General features: G+C 44.3%; 1 protein-coding gene across 1 annotated transcript in view; it reads left to right on the top strand.

The window, feature by feature from the left end:
• KIF26A (kinesin family member 26A) overlaps positions 1 to 19,723 on the top strand; it is a 95,511-nt gene that overhangs the window by 2,998 nt on the left and 72,790 nt on the right. The window contains exon 4 of the mRNA XM_057365686.1: positions 1 to 33. Coding sequence (XP_057221669.1) covers positions 1 to 33 — 33 coding nt within the window. The remainder of the gene's footprint in view (positions 34 to 19,723) is intronic.

Genomic DNA, 19,723 nt, shown 5'->3' with positions numbered 1-19,723 from the left:
GCTGCTGGAGGCTGCCCGCCCAACGCCCCGCCGGTAAGTGCAGCGCCCGCACCGCCGGGGGGTCGCGGGGGGTGCGGGAGCCTGGCCCCGGCCCGCMTGGGGTTACAGGTACATCCCCACGGATGCGGGAAGGGGAGCGTGACGGCAAAGCCGGAGAGTTTCAACCCAGGAGGGTTTTTCAAAAGTTGAAGGGTTTTGCGTCCCGGACTTTTATTTAAAAGCGAAACTGTGCGGCTGGACGCTCATCCGCTGTTACAGCCACCGGCTGCCAGAAACAGTTAAAAATACAGTAGGGAGTTCGGGAAGAGAAGCGAAAGAGCAGTGGAGCGGCTGTGCGGGAGGTGTCCGGGACGCGCCCTCGAGGCTGAGCGCGGGTGCCGGGGGAGCTCCCGSTGTCGCTCCGCAGGACCCGGTGCCGCCCAGCGCTGCTGACACCGCCCCGGGGATGCCGGCTCGGTATTGCGGCTGGGATTTGCCTTTATCCTTCCTAAGAGAAGCTGCCGGTGGCAGACGTTCAGCTCCTCMTTCCGAGAAGCCCACAAAGTGCAGCTGAGAATCAAACACTTGTGTTCGTTGGCACTGGAGGAAACTTGGAGTGGGATGATTTTTGAGTGGGCTGTGCTTTTTCTCTCTGGGGTGCTTGAATGTGCCTGCCTGGCTGATGGGCTCACTCCTGTCCTTAATGTCCCTTGGGSAAGCACTGGCTGTGTCATTTTCTTCCAGTCTGTGCTGCACGGTGGCCCTTCATATCTGGTAGGGAATGGGGAAAGTGCATGAGGATGCCAAGAGGTTCCCTCTAACACAGGTGCAGCTTTATTTGCATRTATTGTAATTGTCTGTACAGTTTTTCCTTTCCGTGTTTGTTTTCTGTCTGTGAAAGGCCTTTATTATCCTTGTCCCCTTTCCTTTGTCAGAGCAGGTAAAACAAAGCTTTTGAAAGGTGAAAAAATACAGTTTTAATACAGTCTTGTCTAGACATCTGAAAAGATCCCAAGATTTAGCTGATGGGGCAAAATGCAACAGAAGACCCTGAGAGTCTGTTTCAGGACACACAAAACGTRTGTTGGGGTTTTGATAACATTTGGAAGTAACGTATTGTTTTCTAAACAATGCTTATCTGGATGTTTGCAAGAATGGGGGGGAGGGTCTGAAGAGGAAGCCAAACCCTGCTGACCTTCGTTTTCATTCAAAGAGTTCCTGTATGATCTACAGAATTCCCATTGAATCTAAATATAGTTTTGCTTGGAAGTGCATTGTGGAGCAGTGTCCGAATGCACAGTGAGGTTTGCATTTTCAGGCCGGATCCAAAGCCCTTTGAAATCGACAAGAGTCTCTCTAATTCACTTGCTGGGTTTGGAGTGGGCTCTTATTTCTGTGGTGTAAAAGGTCACATATCTTATCTCMTTGGATTCAGGACTGCTGGGCCTTTTGTTTTCTGGATTGCTGCAAATGGTAGAAAGAAGTTTAATATCCCTTGTGAAGTGCCTGAGACAGGCTGTTCAAATGAGGAGTGCAGAAACCCCTGTTCTGTTGTTGGGGTGGGCCCCTCATGAAGAATTGTGTCCTATCTGGGAGCGGATCTCTTCCATGGGAAAGGAAAATTGCGGTGCAGGAGAGTCGGGGGCCTCGGCCAGGTGTTCAGGTGAGGAGACCTGTGAGCAAAGGCCTGTTTGTGTGGTCTCCTTCCTGCGAGTCTCGAGGGACTTCCTTGATAAGCACTTGATGATGGGTAAATTAATCCCCCTTTTCAAAGCATGCCTAGGAACGTAATAAAATAGGAGCCATCACAGTGTCAGACYTGAGCATGGAGTAACAGGAGTTTATTCACTGTGGAGCATGCRATAGGGCTCGATGGCTGGAATTCTTTAAAAACTGCATTCTCTGACACTTGTGAAACCTGTAGCCTCATTGGGAGCTCAGACTCCCACTGGTCCTGGTGTGGTGAGCAGCTCCTCAGGAAGGAAGATGCAATAAACAGTTGCACTTACTGCCTTGTGAGTGTGAAGTGGGTCAGCGGGAGATAACACTCAGGGGTTTGGCTACTCAGCTGCTGGGAATTGGCCTTGCACTGGGGATCTGATGCAATATGCTGGCAGGGTGAGCACTGTGTAATGTTTGTGCCAAAAAGGCAGCTTGCTCGATTTCTCCCCCCTCCTTTTCTTGTTTAATTATATAACAAGACATCTGAAAAAGCAGCTTCTCTCTGTGAGAGTTTCATGCCCATACAATGCAAGCCCCAAGTTTCCTACAAGCTCTTCTGCTGCACTGTCAAACTAAGCAGCTCCTGGATGAGTAAACACCAGAAGGCTACTGCTTGGAGCATRCTGCTCTCAGAGGATTTACCTCCTTTGCCATAATAATTAAGAGATCTTTCAGCACAGATTCAGAAAAGTTTCCACACCTGGTTGAAAACCCTTTGGAAAGGTGGGWGGGTGCCTTGGAGATGAAAGAAGGGCTAGTTTCCTGCTGTTGATATCTTTCCTGATGAAAGAGTGGAGGTGTATTCTCATGCGTGGGGCAGCTGACAAGGGATTGAATTCACATTAGAATAAAAAGCCAAMGTTGTGTTTGCAGTCTGCAGGGATAACAAATCTAATTGCTTGAGCGGGCTATGATTCATACAGTTTGTGGTGCTATCCTTTCAATTGGACGTATTTAAAATATATAAATAATCTAAAGTTTCGGTGCTCAGATGATGTGCATTGATTACAGAATACTGTTAGTTGTTTGTGTCTCTTCAAAGTCCTCCAAATCTTTGTGGACAGCTGATAAAAAGATACACCTCTTCACTTACGTTAAAACTCTTTTAACAGTTGCCCRAGCACAAGATTTACTGCATCCTACACTCTCAATTCCCTTGGTTTTACTACTGCTGCCTTTACAGTTTTCCACCACAGTGAGGCCTGTGTGTGAATCAAAATGTGATTTTCATTAAGTGTGGATGGAACTGAGCAAAGTTTAATCTGAAATTATCCCAGATTAACATTCTGATATTGCAATGTTGGCATGAGTTACTGGGTCGTGTACTGAACTAATGCAGGAAGGAAAAACAAGGTGTCTTGGTTTATCCCTAATTGGAAGTTTTGCAGGCTGTGTCCCTGGAGAGTTGGTAATGGGATACAGGATCTCCTGCTGCGGGAGCTGTGGCTGSAGTGGAGAGCAGGTTGCTGTGCCTGGAAGTTGCTGCTGTTGGCAGCTGTGGGAGAATCCGTGGGAAATGAGTTGGTGGTCTGTGTCTCACTCCCAGTTGGCAAATAGCCTTGTCACAAACCACCACAATTACCACTAATTGGCATCATTGTTGGCAGTTTCAGGGAGAGGCTGAGGACTGAATGGGATGTAGATTAAATTAGTAATAATAATACTTATCACCTAAATTCTTCATAGTGCTTCACAAATGCTAATGAATCAATTTGTGTGATGCCCCTGTTAGGTAAAASCCAAACATTTTGCTGTTTCTGAAGAGGTGTGATCAGTGAGGTGTGTGTCTCGGAAGGAAGTGGAGAGGCAGGAACTGTTCAGCATGAGAGATGAGCTCTTGGAAATGCCTTTCTGGAAGTAAACTCTGCTGCTTCTGGCMCAGGGAATAGCCTTAAGGATACACAGCTACTGTAAAATGATTTTAGSTAATCCCTTATGAGCAGAAGAAAAAAGCTTTCCTGTGAGGAGTGCACACGTGGGTGCAACTACATTGGCAAAAGGGATTTATACTGGTGTAAATATTTTGGTTATAGAAAAATAATGATTGTGCACAGGTATACTGTGCTAAAAGATTTTTTAATCAGTACTGAAAGGAGGCCAAGACCAGCAGAAGTTCACTTTGGAAGTAATGATTGTGTTTAGTTTTGATGATCGTGTTTCTCCCAGCCCAGGGATTCAGACATCCCATTTCACTTGTCCCCATCCATCCTCACTCCCAGACTCCCTCAGTCTAAGAAGTTTATACAGTACCTACTGCCAGTGCAGGCAGGTGCCAGAGGCAGCATTAAACAGGGCAGAAACTTTCATATTGTATTGTAGCATGAGTTCAGGAAGTTCTTGCTGTCTTAGTTTTTAAGAACTTTTCTTTCTGTTCTGTTTTTTTCTTTTTACCCCATTACATTATCTGCACTGTGTGTTCAGGCGTGGACTAAATGGCTTCCAAGGACCAAGAAGAGAGGGTGTCTTTTGTTGGTGGTGCTGGCAATTTTTTATTCCCCAATTCTAAAAAGTCCTGTATTCCCAGTTGCCCAGGTGAGCTGTGGCTGGGCACAAAGGCTCACACTGCCAGCCCTGGTCTGCAGGGAGCCCCAGTGACCAGARCAGGTTATGCTTTTGTTGCTAATGAACCATGAATCATTTCAGGAAGCTCAGCAAGCCCTAGCCTGCTGTATCCTTGTCAGGGCTCAGCATTGCACCAGCCAGAGCTGGAGGAATCTCAGGTTCTCTGGGAAAAAAGGGAGGATGGTGCCAGCTTTGGATTTGCTGTTTGTGTGGATGGGTCTCACCTGTGCAAATGGCAGGCAGAGCTGCTGGGCTGGACTCCCATCACTGCTCCTGGTCACAGGGATGGGCTCCTGGTGGCACTCCYGTATGTCCTGCCGATTGCCTCACCTCGAGGGGAGATGAAGAACAGAGTTTTGGGATGAGCATGTGCCTCCCTGTGGTTTCTCCTGTATGCTAAATAACCCTCCATGTTTCCACCAGCAGCAGAACCAGGGAAGGAGGGTTTGGTAGGATTGATCTTCACTGCATTTGTTCTCCCCATCCTTCTGCATTAATCCCAGCTGTTCCCTCCTTGTCCCAGATGACCCCATAAGAGGCAGCATCTTCTCTGCAGCTGCACACACTGTTTGGTTAAGATGGTAGTTGGACATCTGGCTTCTGCCAAACAACCAGTAACACATGGGTACTGCCCAATTTCTTGCACAGACAGTTTGTAGAAGTTGTAGGAACTTACACTGAAACTTCTGCCTCAATTTCATGTCATTTGACAGGTTCAAAAACTGTCAGTAAGAAGGATGGAAAGAAGGGCAATGCAGCCATTCTTATTTATGCAGCTTGGGAAATGAGGCTGAGAGGACAGGCATGGGATTGAGGACTGTGGTCTTAATGTGTGAGAGTCAGGGATGCTTTTTATACCCAGCTTGGCTGCTCTGGTGGCCTGGTGTGAGCAGGAATAGAGGCAAGGAGAGTTCATGTGATCCCTGGCTGCCAGTACCTGTCTCCTCACTCTGCTGTGCACTGTTGGGAGCTCCAGGAGCCTGGGAGAGRGCTCTGTGTCCTGCAGGGTCATGCTTCCGTGAAAGAACAAGGATCCAGCGCATATGGGGACTTCCTGCAACATCCGAGGTGCATGTGGAATAGGTCGAAGCTTTTAGAGTCACTGAGATTTCCTTCCTGTGCATGTTGTTTTCTAATGAGTTTGTCAGCCCTTGCTACTGGGTAGCCCTTACCCCCTGGAATTTGGGAGTCATGATGCTGAGAMTGCTGAGTCTTGGCTGAGTTTGGGGTCCTCTGTCATTTGGGGTTATTTTCATGGGAGGTCTTTCTGCAAGTGGCCTGTTACGGATAAGGGAATGGAGTGGGAGAGCTGTCTTTCACAGATTGCTCTCTAGAGGAATCCAATTTTCATGGCTCTTTGCAAGCACTAAATGCACCTTAAAATGTTCTATATTTAACATTTCAAAAATGTGTAAAGCGGGAGAGTAGCCTTAGTTAATAAATATGAAACTACGGGGCATTTTTTTAAAGGTGCACATTTAATATTTAATTTTGTGAGAGAGAGACTCTTGCAGAGACTTGGCTGTGGAGTGCTCCAGGCAATGAGCTCAGATGTGGATTTGAGGTACGTGTGCAGTCTAATAACAGGGTTAGTGACAGGGCTGTGTCAGATTTGTTGACACGAGCAGTTCCCGTGTTTTGGTGGTGCAGCAGCTCCCCGTGTGGTGGGACGGGCTGCGGAAGCGAATTGGAATGAGTTCGCTTTAGACACCGAGGATTTCCAAGCGTGCCCTTTTAAAATACAGGTGAAAGGGATTATCTTGCAGTCTGGATGCTGGAGGCAAGAGMCCTTCTCGCTGGGGGATGTGAAGTGGGGGAGTGGGGATTGCACAATTAGCTGAAGGTGCTGTGGTCTCCCGGGTAGCTCAGGGTAATTAGCGCTGCTCTGGCTCTTTCTCTGCTAATTCCTTCAGCATCCTGCCCTGTTAGGGGAAAGGGAGGAAACACATAAACCATTTCAAAATCCCAGGGGGTGGAAAAGAGCATCTGCTCCTAACATCTGAGGTTACTTTGAACCTGTTGAAATATGTAGTAGCTGCTTTATTGTTTTTGCCAAGAGTTTCCACCTACAGTGATCCCAACCTCTGACTTGTTAACAGTGAGGTTGTTGGAGGCACTAGTCATCCTCCTCCTCCTCCTCCTGCCTGGCTCACAGCAGCTGAGAGTGGCTGCTGCTCTGGACCTGGCACCTCAGGGTATAGGAGTAAGGATGACTTAAACCACCAGGATTTTCTTTTTTATTTTATTTTTTTTTTCCCACCCAAGACCAGGATTACCCACCATGTTCACAGTCACTGCATGTGTCTCCTGCTGCACCCTCTGGGCCTGAGTTGTCCTTGCCCCAGTGAAGATGCTGATGGAGATGAGAGCCAGTTAGTCCCTGGTTTTCCGCTGGCAGGTGGACATTTTGTCATGAAAAGTGAGCTGAGGTTTTGCTTCACCCTGGTTAGACGAGGAGAATCTGTCTGGAAGCATCTGTGTRTTCTGTGGGATATTTTTCCATGCCAATGCTGTTGCCTTTCTCAACATGGGATTACCTTCAGGAACTAGATCTCCTTGGATATTGGTCACACTGAGTRTGGCAGGCAGCTGTCCAGTTGAAAATATTGTATCCACTTTTTATTATTTGCTGGAAATCAATGGATTTAACTTGTCTGGATTTGTCTCCTTGTCCTCTGACTGCAGACCTACAGCAGTGGAATAATTACTTTGTATTTACTGCTCCAGTGTATCCCCAAATGAAAGGCATCATTAGGAAGGTGGGAATCTTCTCTGTTGCTGCCTGTGCTTGTGATCAGGATCAGGATCTGCCTGACTTTTTAACAGTGTCTACCAATTTTGTATGGTTTTTCAGATAAGTGACTTATGGGAGWAAACTTGGGCCTTACTTCCAGGAGAGTCATGCCTCCTGCTGCCTCTGTTAACAGGAATTGTGCCCCACTGCAGGGATGCAAGATCTGAATTAATCCCCAGATCTGTCACTGAGCTTGGGAATTTGGGCAACCTGCTTAATATCCATAGGCTGAAATTCTCCTTTGCTCAGCARAGGGAAAATGCTTCCATCTTTTGTCCATTTCCAGTAAAAAAAATTTTTTTTGGTGTGGTGGGGACTCTCTTTCTTGTATGCCATTAAGCATCATCAGCTGCTGTTATTAGAGCTGACTGCTCCTATAATATTCATAATAAGAATATATAAGAGGGACACAGAAAGGAGTGGACTCTGTGACTGGCAGCTGAACTCTCAGGTCAGGTGTTGGGGAAAGGGTTTTGGAGTTGGGGTCACTCCAACAGCAGAAAGAGAAAAAAAGCTGGGGACTTCAGATAAGCTGTAAAGACAGTAGCAATAGTCCTGAAAATCTGCTGGATCCCCATGAGAGGAGTGGTGAGGCTGTGGAAGGAGATTGAAGATCTGTGGTGGATGTCGTGTTGAAGTGGAGCTTCAATAAGCAGCAGGCATCAGAGCAGCTCAGGGAGCACGGGTTAGAGCTGTGCTGTTGTATCTAAAAGTTTCTGAAAAGGATTTATCTGCATACATCAGGAAAGCTGCCTTGTGGAAATGTGGTGTGGCTTTGTAAACTGGGAGCTCTTCAGTGGCCTCAGTGCCTCCTACAGCTGTGGAAGTTTTGCCAAAGCATATTTCTTACTAGTTCTTAATGAAAAATGTTTAAAATGGAAATAAAGGTAAATTTTACAGAAGAATTAAAGAGCAAAGCTTCAAATTATTATTCCAATCATTTGGAATATGGTGGGAATATTCCACTTAGCAGGAGTAATATATTCTTCTCTGGGATAAGGTAAAGTGAATGTAAATCTTTGGCATATAGTTCTTTGCACTGAGTTCTTTGATTTGAGGCTGTGTGAGCCTTTTAAGATGTAGCTGGCAGATGTTCATCCTCATGCTGGAGGAAGAATGTTTGGTATAAATACATCCACCTATTTTAGGCAGCATAATGCCATTGTTGGGTGTTTGTTTTACCACCAAGAGTCTGACTGCTGTATACATCACCCTAAAGAATGGTGAGTCAGGAAAATCTCAGCTCTTGCTCACAAAAAGAAGCTTAGGTGATTACAACCATCCTTCTTTGAGTCAAGTTTTGAAGTTTGTCYTTGATCAGCATTCCTGGAATTTGCAAGCTGCTCTGAGTTTCAGCTGGGGCTGGGCTGGCATTACCAAACATCAATACCTGTGCAGGATTGACTGGAACACTGGGCAGCTGTGGGAAGATGATCAATTTTCGTTTAGCTCTTAACARATCTTCTCCTGATGTTGCTGAGAGATTTTACACCGCTGGGTGGATGGGATGGGAGCCTTCTGTACCAAACTGAAATGTGATACTGCTGGCTTTCAGCAGGAGCAGTGAAAGAGAAGCCTTAGTGCTGGTTCTCACAGCACTCAAAAGGTTGTGTTTAAATGTGTTTCCTGTTTTATTGCAACATGCCATTTGTTACAGCATGGTTTGTGTTGCTGTCTGTGTGTACACAGTGATCWGTGCTGATTACACTGTAAATGGGCAGCTTTTGGCTTTGTGTTTGAACTCATTTGGGATGGTAGATGTACTCTGTATTGTATTCTCTTTTTATTGCCTTGTGATCTCACTGTATTGTATGTTGTAGCATGTATTTAGTATTTTTGGCATTTGTGCTTTGCTTTTCTCCTGGATTTCAAACTACAGCAGTTACCYACAGCTTGCACAAAGCTTTATCAATTAAAAATTTGTGTGCAGGGGTTTCCTGCTGCTTTTGCATCATAAGTGGCTCCTGAGGAGTTCAGGGATGGTGTCTGTGCCCAGGGTACATCACGTGGCTTTCAGCACAGTGGTGCTGCTGAGTGTTTTGGAGGAGGTGAGACTGCTGAAGTGCCTGAGATCAATGGCAGTATAATGGACCAGTGGCACATATCCAATTCCCACCCCAAAACAGGGTGGCAGGAGCTGGTGCCATCCCCAGACACTGAGCTGTCTCCAGGGACTATGTGGAATGTAGAAATTTGCAGAAATTGCCTTTAAAATTGTCAGAAACTTGAACACAAACAAGTGGCTTGTACAATCAGGAAATCTGGCCATCCTTGTTTCAGTTGCTCTGCTCCTTTTGGGTCAGCTTTGGTGCTCCCATTCTGCTGCCTGGCCCTGGGAAATTTGATTCCAAGGAAGCTCTTATTCATGATGAGAAACAAATTTGCTGTACAAAATTCATCCTTTCAAGGATGGAGGTGAGGGGTGAATGTCTTTACCACTGTCATTTCTGGACAATGCTGTTTTTCTGGTCGCTGAGCAGAAGAGGGAAGGATTGATTTGTCCCAAATTCCCTTTTCTGAAGAAGGGCCTCGGCCTCAATATGATCTACAGGTGGTGCAGAGCTTTTGTAAACTATCTTGAAACTATGCTGTGGGCAAAACATGGGGTGGGATTTGGCCTTTAACTATTTTGCCTGTAGCTTGAAATAGAAAATCTAACCCTGAATCTGCAGTTAAAATGTTCAGGTGTTAGTGTAACTTGTGTAAATGTAATCTGTGAACTGTTCGTTTGTCTTTCTCTGAACATTTTGTTGCAAAGGCAGGCAAATACATTTGACATTCCTTCAACAAGCTCTCACAAGGGTAATTTTGTGCAGATGATTGAGTGGCATGGAAACACTGTCAGATACTGTCCTTTTGTGGATTTTGTAAAGAGGAGATACAGTTGAAGTAATTTATAATATGTGCAGAATCTCATCAGTCTACTGAGAGAGCTTCTTTCAGCAATTACCTGTAAGAATAAAGTAAAAAGCATTTATTATTGATACTCAATTTCCACATAGGAAGAAGTATTTCTTCTGATATTGTTAATTTTTTATTTGTAGGCTCCAAAGGAGTGTAGAGTAAGACAAATGTGTTCAAGGAATAAAAATAAATGAGTTAATACGCTAAGTTTACATATTTTTGTTTGATGGATTTATGGTTTTTAATTACATCTTCATGTCTTGCGTTGGGATCCCTGGGGGCTCTTTGAGAATTTCATATTTGTACTCTTGTACATATGAGGTGCTTTAACCTGCCACCTCGTGCAGTCTTACTGCTGCTTGACTGACCCCTGGTGAAGTAAGTTGTTATTCAGGTTTTAAATCTGAGACTTGCACCAAGAGATAAATGATTAGAAGAATATTTGTGTGATTGAGAGAGATTCTCATGCTGGCATRTTGTGAAGCACAGGCTGTGAATGGGTTTCTCTGATTTTTGTGAGGAGGGGTGGACTTTGTGCTCTGCRTTTGCTCAGTTGATCACAAAAAGCACCACCCTGGCCCAGTCTCACTGGCTCCCTGAGGGCAGTTTGGCAGTGGAAAGTCATGGTTTTTTGTAACAACCCTTTGGGGAGCCATGGCTGGGTTTGGGGAAGAGCATTTCCAGCAATTTGTCATCCTGAGTGTACATCTCCCTGCTTTTGTCTCCACTTACATGCGACAGTGGATTTTCATTTCAWAGCAGTTTGCATCGTGGTTCTTTTATTGACAGTGGGATCGATAACCTGTGTTAACAGGTGGAAAATGAAGCCTGTTGGCTCTGTGTAGTTTCAGCTGATTTACAAGGGTGAATTGCAGAGGAAGCCAGACTGCAGAATTGGTCAATGTCTGTGTTCCAAATCCATCTCTCTGTGTTGGTATCATTACCTCCCTCTGCTTTTCTCCAGCACATCCTCCTCATTTTTCTGTTCAGTGGGAACATGATTACCTGTTTATGAGTATGTGTGTGGAAATAGAGCCAGGATCTGTTTGTTATAGCTATGATACAGCTTATTGAAGAGGCAGACAACCCTGGCTGACAATATTCAGGCTTTCCAAAAGAAACTTGCTTTTGGGACTGACAGGGAGCTTGAATACTCAGGCACAAGTTGAGCTCCCAKTCTCAGATTTGTGCTGTGTGTTCTTTTATTATTCTGCTCTAAGCACATGCTGCTGAAAAGTAAAATAGCTGTGTTTGTGCTGTAAGAATTTAGTTGGGTTTCAGCTTCTTACASCCAAGTCTTTTGATGACATGAAAGRTGTGTTACATGCAGGGTTGGCTTTCCTTACTCACCCTGAGTTCTTCACTGAGTGTTTTATTCCCGTGGGAGGGTTTGGCTCCTGGAGGATTGGATGCATTGAGAAGTMGATAGTTAAAGAGCTGCAATCAGAACAATCATTTAACCCTGGGAAGTGAACACAAGTGAGAATACAAAGGCATAGGCCTTTGAGGTGATTAATTGGAAGTCTCTACTTTTTTTTTTTTGTTTTCTTTTTGTAGTTTCTATTTTAATTTCTCGTGCTGGAATCATAGAATAACCTGAGTTGGAAGGGATCCACAAGCCCAGCTCCTGTCCCTGTACACAACCACCTCAAGCATCACACCACACAGGTCCAGTCTCAATCTGATTTGTGTTCTTACCACTGGAGCAACAGTCCCTTTTTTTAATGTTGGAAAATAGTCCATGGCATTCTGTCCTTCCAAGAGGCTGTGCTTKTGCTTTTTGGGAAAGCTGTCTCACTAAGCATAATGGTCAGAAGTGGTCCAGCTGTTGCTAAAGAAGTGAGCGAAAAAATGTCTGTGGTTATTCAGCAAGAAAATCCACTGAGTGAAAAATAAACTCTTTCTGTACCTGGACAGGATTCCTGAAGTCTGTGCAACAACAAAGAGTTAAGGTAATCCTGATCTTACAGAGGAGTGAGTGAACCCAGGAGTTCTGTAGCTCAGCTGAGTACAATACAGGAGTGACATCAGTGAGAGATTAGAATAAGCTTTGTTATCTTCAAAGACTGTTTACATAGTGGTTGGAGAATCGCTGTGTTTGTAGGTAGAGGTAGGAAATGTCCCGGGGCAGGTGGAGCTGATAGTGTTACACAGAGCAGTGTTTCTCCTCACGCATCCCTGCAGTGCCTCCCARCCCGCTGGCTGCTGCTGCTTCTGTGTACACCACCCATACCGAGGTCTTTAAGAGATTGCCAAAGTTGTTTTGGATGCTAAACACTCAGCCCAGCAGTGTCCTTCATTTCTACCAATCCTGGAACAGTGTCATTTGTATTTTTCTTACATACATACGTCTATAAGTTTTTCTTAAAATATTGCTTRGAGRTGTTYTAAAAATCTCAGAGTTGAGTTCTGAGGATCGCTAGCTACCCTTGGGTATTTCAGCTATTGCATGTTAACACGTAGAAGACAGTTTGGGTTTGGGTGTTTGGAGGATTCTTGTGCAGCTCTTGGGTCTTTTCTGCAGAGTTCCTTTTGACAGCAGTGAAGTTACATCTGMTCTCCAGAAAAAGGACAACCTGATTTGCAGTTAGGTATGAAAAGTGCTATAAACTTAATTTGGAGCCCACAGGGTTACATGTCCCTTATGCAAGCATTTAGCAAGTCCTTTTTTTCTCATGAAAACATTCCTGTAAAAGTGRTCTTGAAAGTGAATTTTTGCCTCATTGGCATTTTTTAAAAGACAAAGCACAGATGCAGTGTTCCAGGCAGATATATGTTTGTTCCCAGCTGTTTTGAATACTTATTTGATGTTAAGTCTTTGTTCAATCCAGTCCTATGTCATTAATGACTCTGGAGTAAGTAGGTATGCAGAGCTGGAGGAAATCCTGTTTTATGTGTTCCTATTCTAGGAGAGCCTCAGAAAGACTTRACAATAATGTGGCTCGGTGAGGTAATGGGTAAACACAGTAAGAAATAAAATGTGCTTATTCCTTACTGARGCAGAAAAATAGCTTATGAAGCATAATGTTGTCTTTGATAAGCGAAGATAATCTGACCTGTGGATTAAGACATTAACTGGGGAAGGTGAAACGGCTGCTGGTGAAGAACCTGTCCCTCTGGTTGTAAAGGAGGTGTCAGCGGATGTTAATGAGAATTAAAAAGAAGTTGGAGCCCAATGATAACCCRGTGGAGTCTGATGAAAGGCTTGCCCTGCCCTCGGTGGTCAGAGCTCCCAGCTGGGGTCCAGGGCTGTGTTCAGCCTTTCCCTGACTCCCATGTGGGTGCTGCTTCCAGCCCAAGGGTGGGTGGTGCACAGTAAAGCTCTGCTGGAGCCCTGGGTTTGCAGGTGTCCCCTTCATGATCCTCCCAAGATGCAATGGGAAGGAGGAAATGGGAGCATCCCCCACCTTTTCCTTCCCTCTGTTAATGAGTCAAGTTTGGTACAAGTATTTATTTTCAAGACAAACCAGGGTTCTTGTAGCAATTTCTTCATCAAGCTCTTGAGGAAGTTAAGGCTGGGTTAAAAACTTTTTGATCCTGCTCAATGGGTGGATAGCAGGTTGAAAAACAGGATGAAATTTTGTGGACTGTTTTTTTTTTCTTTTTTTTTTTTGAGAAGAAAATGTGGAATTGGGTARTTTTTCCATTATTCAGCCTCCACAGCAGCATGTGTGAATACAGTGAAACATCTGAACTCCAGCCCACTCACACTGTCTGTGCTGCAGGCCTCCCTGGAGACCCAGGGCAATTCAGCTAGCATTACMTTTTTAGATAAGCTTACCCCATTTAGCACAGGCATTTTGATCAGCCTGTGATTGCAGAATGGKGAGTTGCATGCATATGTACCAGAGCCCTGGTGCTGGTGTTCTTTGTTCATACACTGGTTTTATGATCATTAATCTGGTGTGTGCGTGCTTCAACTGTGTTTCTAATTCCTCTCTACCTTTATCTTTTTGACTGTGAAACAGCAGAGATCCCTTTTCTTTGACTGAGTGGCAGAATCATACTTGTGACATATTTTTTTAAGATACAAACTTACTTTAAGTGCTTGTGATTAATSTAGTTTTGCTTTGTTTGATTCCTTAAATGTCAGCCACTCTGAACAGTTCTAGGGTTTTCCTCCTTTATTTGGGAAGTGTCAGTTGATGAGAATGCAGCTGATGTGCTGAAAGGATCACTCCCTTAGGAATTTGGTGTGTGAAGTGTTTAGCTGGGAAGAAAGTCCTGTGACAATTACCCTTTTGTTTTTGTTTTCTTTTGCTGCCCCCCCCCCCCAAAAAAAAAAAAAAAAAAAGAATCTGGTTTAATGGTTAAAGAATGCTGTAGCTCTGTTCAGCTGTGCAATGCCTTCCAGGTAGTGAGAGGTATCTAAGGAATGGGAGGGATCCCATGGGAATGCCTGGCTGATTTAGGCTGCTGGGTCCATACATAATCCCGATCCCTGCTGCCAAGGGAGCCTCTGGTGCAGCAGCTGCTGCCAGGGTGTGAATCCTTCTGGGAATGGGTCTGTGTGGGTCTGTGCCTCCTGACCTGTCATCTGGGGGTGGCTGCTCCTGACACTTCTTTTTCCCGGTGTTCCTGGAGAAGGAGTCCCTTCAGGAGACCTTGGCATGGGTGGAGGAGCTGTTGGAGCCCCGATGGGACYGGGGATGCCTGTGCTCATCTTCTCCAGAGGAGCAGCTGATCAGGGCTCACTCGTGCACACAGAGCTTCTTGGAGGAGTGTCAGGGAAAGGGAGTGAAGGGCTGGATATGCATTTGGCATCACAAGCTCACAAAACCCAGTGGAAAGTGCAAGGCAGGAGGTTGCTTGAAGCATCTCCCTCTCCAGGACSCCAATAACCATGGTGCTGGTCCAGGAGGGGCCACAGGAAGGATGGAAACCATCCAGTCACTGCTTTCCAGAAACACTCGAGATCAGAGGCTTAGGAGTGTGTATCACCTCTCCTGTATCTTGCTTGTTTCAGGTTGTGTTGTGATGGCAGTCCTGATYGTTATCTTGTTTTAATTTTCTAGAGCATGATGTATGTGGGTACACCTCCTGCGCTCAGAGATTTCTCTGCGAGATTAGAGACATGTTTAGGAAATTAGTAATGAGAGAAAAACACRTAATTAAAAATGATACCGGTTTGGAAGCTCATCCATCTTCAGCCAGCTTGCTGGAAGAGAAAGGAGTCTTACACAATGCTTAGTGGTGGGAAAATGCATTTGGCTCTCTAGATTTTAAACAGGAAGGAACTATTTAAATGACAGACTTACAATAGTAATTGGGGCATTGACTTGGGAACACTGGATAACGTATTGTARCTGCATAATGTTGTAGTAATTCTGTATAAAGTTAAGGCAGATCTTRTTATATTTGTTTTCTTTTAATGATGCCTTCACACATTTTTTTAAAAACTTATTTGGACCTCTCTAAAGCAATTGGGTAATTGTACTGAAACAGCATCTGTATTTTGAGGTAGTCATATTTACATTTGCCAAACACTGCCTGTAACATTTTGAGGATGCACACTTAACAATTTRTTTGTTTCCTGAGATATGCAGTTTTATGTGAAATGTCTTAAATTCAAAATCTGCAACAGAATTTCAGCTCCTCATTCCCAATGACCATTATAAAGTTGCCATATGTCTTAAAATGTGCTCAGCACAACTGCAATTGTTCAGACTGTGAATTTCCTCCCATTTTATGATGAAGTCCTTAGTTTAGAATAATTTTATTCTTTAGTAGGAGAAACACCATTTGGTCATATATGGTTCATTATAAAATGTGGTAACTTTAAAGCATTTCAAACAGTACATGTGSTTCATTTGAGTTTTTATGCCATTTTTCATGAATAGTTAACAGTACCTTGTTGTCATTTGTGTCATGAAATGCCCATAAACTCAGTTATCTTCCTCGTTGGTCCAACTTAGAAAGACACAGAAAACCTAAGCAGATGTCAGAGAAATAACCAGGTGTACGTTGTAGTACTTTGCAAACTTTTAATGGCTGCAGGGATGTTTCAGTTAATGGCTCTGTTTATTGAGTGCTCCTCTCTGTTGTGCCTTTTTTCAGGGGCACACCTTACTCAGCCTGGTATCCTCATGCTGATGCTGGCTGGTTTATCCAGTGACAGCCTTGGAGTAACCATGCAGGGGGATGTGCTTTTTCAGGTACATTGTTTGTAGTGTGGTTATTAAAACTGCAGAATTGCTGCTGGTGCAGGGTCCTGTGTAATCACATATKCTGTGATCTCTGGGTGGGTATTGACTGCCCACCTGTGTTGTTTTCTGCGAGGRTGGACAGTAGGTGAGGATGGTGTGGCCAAAATGACTGGCCAAAGGTCAGCAGGTGCTGATGGTCCTTGGAGCAGGGAGCCCTCAGTTGGTGGCCGAGGGACCTCTCGTGTCTGGGAGCTGTGGGGGAGTGTGGGCAGCTCCTTGGCATTCCCTGCTGTGATTACCCATGGAGAAATGGCCCTCCTGGAGAGGTGTGAGGGGAAGCCTCACAGGTTTTTTTGACAGCCTGGGGTCTGTGCTGTTGTGCAGAATGGGAGATGCAGACATGGAACTGAGGATGTCTCCAGTTGCTCTGTGCTCAGAAGGGATGGCACAGTGGGAAAAGGAGACCCTTCTTTCGTGACCCTGTGCAGTCCTGCAGATTTGTATCCACACCAGGCCAGGGAGCCAGGATTGGTTCTGAGATACGTTATGTATTGATGAAACAATGAGAGACATAATCTTTTCCCAGGAATCAAATAATTGCTTCCTGGATGAAAGGACCCAGCATCTGGCTCTCGTGTTTCATGTATTTTGTTTTGTAGATGTAACTGTTTGCTTTGATCCCGCAGTAATGTTAACCTACTAATGTATGAAGCTGTTTCAGGTCAGTGAAAAACTGCATATAAATCTTTATTACCTTTATTTGATTGTCTTTAACTCTTTATAAGATATAWTTAGCACCCAGTAATCATATTGTGATGCTGTTGCTGTGATTACCCTGGTAGTTAGTGTGCAGTGCAATCCTGGTTKTATAGACTGGAGCTAATGTTAGCTTGATTGGAATAAAGGCTGAACATCAGCCTGTGCTGTTGGCCAGTTAATTTTCTCACCTTTTTGCCACCCAGTTCATTGCCTCCTGCAGTTCTGRGCTGTGGCTGGTGATTAAAAATCTGTGATCTTCAATACGTGGTGCTTCAGGTTGAAGTGGGGCCACTTTCAGTGATGGTGTCCGTGGTGGGAGGGAAGAAGAGGATTGTGGCAGCTCTTCAAGGACGGTAACTTGGCAAAGCCCTGGTGCCTAGAAATGTTTTGATCCTATTGTAATGAATAGCTGCTAGTTCCTGTTGTTGTTTCTGTTTTGATTGAGTGCCCAGCTGGTGTGTGGTGCAGATAGGATGTCAGGGCAGGGAAAGGAAGTTAACTGTCAAAAGTGCATCTCCCTTAGGAAAGCAGGAATGTAGAGGCATGGAATTGGGGTTTAAATAGCACTTATTTTTCCTTGGTTTTTATAGTGACCGTATGCAATTTTCCACATGCTGGCTAATGGAAAATTGGCCCCAAAGGAAGTCACTTTGTAAGTCAAGTTTGGGATTATRAAATCAATCATTCTTGGGTCACTAATTGATGTGGAAGATAGGAATTTCCTATACAGTATGATAAGTTCATTGGTTTTCTGGCAGGGTGTGTACAGTGGACTGTTTAGCCAAYGATATTCTTTCCTGATTCTGTTGTTAACTCAGGAAAAGCATCAGGTCATTTATAGCTACACCCAAACTGTGGGTTTGTTTCTGAGTTAGTAAGGGGAGGGTGGAGGGAGTTTGTCATGTCRGATCTACATGTGTTTTATGAACTTTGTTTTCATCTCTTTGTGGCATAACAGCGAAGCTTGGCAGCCATGTGGGAATATCACGAAGATGGATTGCTCTTGGTGTTAAGCATCTCGTATCTCTGCATTTATATCAACACTACCCTTCTTCCAGCAGCAGCATCTGGCTCCTTGGCAGAGCTGTGGGCAGTTGTTTTGACTGCTCTGGAGATGCCTCTGCCTGTCATGTGGCTGCGGCCTTGGCCATGCTGCTTTGTTATTCTAGCTGGTCCCGTTTTCATTTATTTATTTTTTGGCTTACCTCTGATTCTGATTAATTGCTCCTGAGACTGCAGTCTTGAATAAATCTTGCCTAACTTTCTCATGCAGGGACTTCCATGAGATGCTGATGTTAATTTATTTTCAGTGACTGTTTGCTGATGGAGCTTGGAGCAGTAACATCCCAGCCTGTGCCTTCTGTGCAGGTTTTCCCTGTGAATCACAGCATCAGTCATGTGAAGTTAAACACACATCTTTTGAGCATAATGGGTTTCTCTGAGACTGGAGCTGTGAGCGTACATCAAATATTAATGGTGCACAGTCAGTGCCTGGGATGGTGCTGAGAGTCCTGGAATCAGCCACTTGGATTTTTCAAGTTGGCCATTGTATCAGCAGGGTCAAAAACTCTGCTCCCAAAGTGTCACAGGAGAAAAGAATAGTGTGTGTCAACTCTGGATTTACATCACATCAAGTGCTGTCCCTACCTGCTTGGTTTTATGTTTTTTATTCATATACCGAGTACTTTAAAAACAAGTTTTTTTCATAAGTACTGTGAGTTTGGAAAGTGAATTTTGCTTAAAATGTTAAAACATCTATTTTCATTAAACAAGGCTATCAGGGTCACTAGTTCTCAGGGTTGAAATTAGCAGAGCTGTGATGTGCAGGAGGTGGGATGAGGTACTTACCTTCACTGSCCTTTAATGATCTGTGGAACTGCTCCAGTGCCATCCACAATGGGAGCTATTTGACAAGCTGTCAGATTTTATAAGGATGTTAGCAAGGCATGATTACACAACTGGTGTTAAATGTGTGTTTACATCTGTAATGATAACACTAAGGCATCTTGGGTGGCAGGTATTTTATTTTAATGATTCAGTGCAAATTTGACACATAAGTTAYTGCCACAAAACTTAATTTTAAAAAGAAGGGGGAAATTTTCACACAGATGCGACTCAAGTCATCACCCARCAATTACAAAGATGCATTTAATGGGAATTTTATGAAATGGAGAGAGGCAGGTTCATGAAAAAGTTCATTGCTAATTTGAAATTAGGAACGAGGATCCTTCAAATTTGACGAGGATATAATGACTTTACATTCAGTGTAAATGTTGCCATGGATTTCTTTAGGGCCCAGGTCTCACACTGGGGCTGTAATTTCTGTTCTTAAAAGAACCCTTKCTACCTCTGTACTTAGCCTTTTCCAGCAGGTAATGAGGCAGCTTCTTTGCCAAGGTCCCAGAACACAAATTAAAATAAAAACATCCTTTTATGTTGTACCTTCAATTGAACGGAAACATAAATGTATCCTATGATGTTAGGCATTGTCTACAGTTGTGGAATTTCTATAGAGGCAACTGTTAGCTACAGTAAATGTTTAAGAGCCTTGTTAAGTGTGACTGGTAGGACGAGCTGGTGCCTTTCATCTCTGAGTTGCTGGTTTTAATAGGATCTGGCTTGAAGGGTTTTGAAAGTTGTTGCCAGGTATTTGATTGCTTCTGTGTCTCGGGAGACAAGGCTTGTTCTGTGTAAGTATGTGAGGAGCCTGAAAGGGTTTACAGAGGTGTTTTTGCCAATCATCTGTGGGCACAGACGTGTGCGTGTGTTAGAGGCAGATACAAGCTCACTGTGCCYGTGGGTTCAATATGTTTATATCCTGCTCCTCAGCAGAGTTTGCAAACCCTATTAACATGGC

Source organism: Malurus melanocephalus, unplaced genomic scaffold (assembly GCF_030028575.1).
Source record: "Malurus melanocephalus ecotype Western Australia unplaced genomic scaffold, MMel_1.1 scaffold_57, whole genome shotgun sequence".
Classification (NCBI taxonomy): domain Eukaryota; kingdom Metazoa; phylum Chordata; class Aves; order Passeriformes; family Maluridae; genus Malurus; species Malurus melanocephalus.
This window is presented reverse-complemented; position numbering and strand designations above follow the sequence as displayed.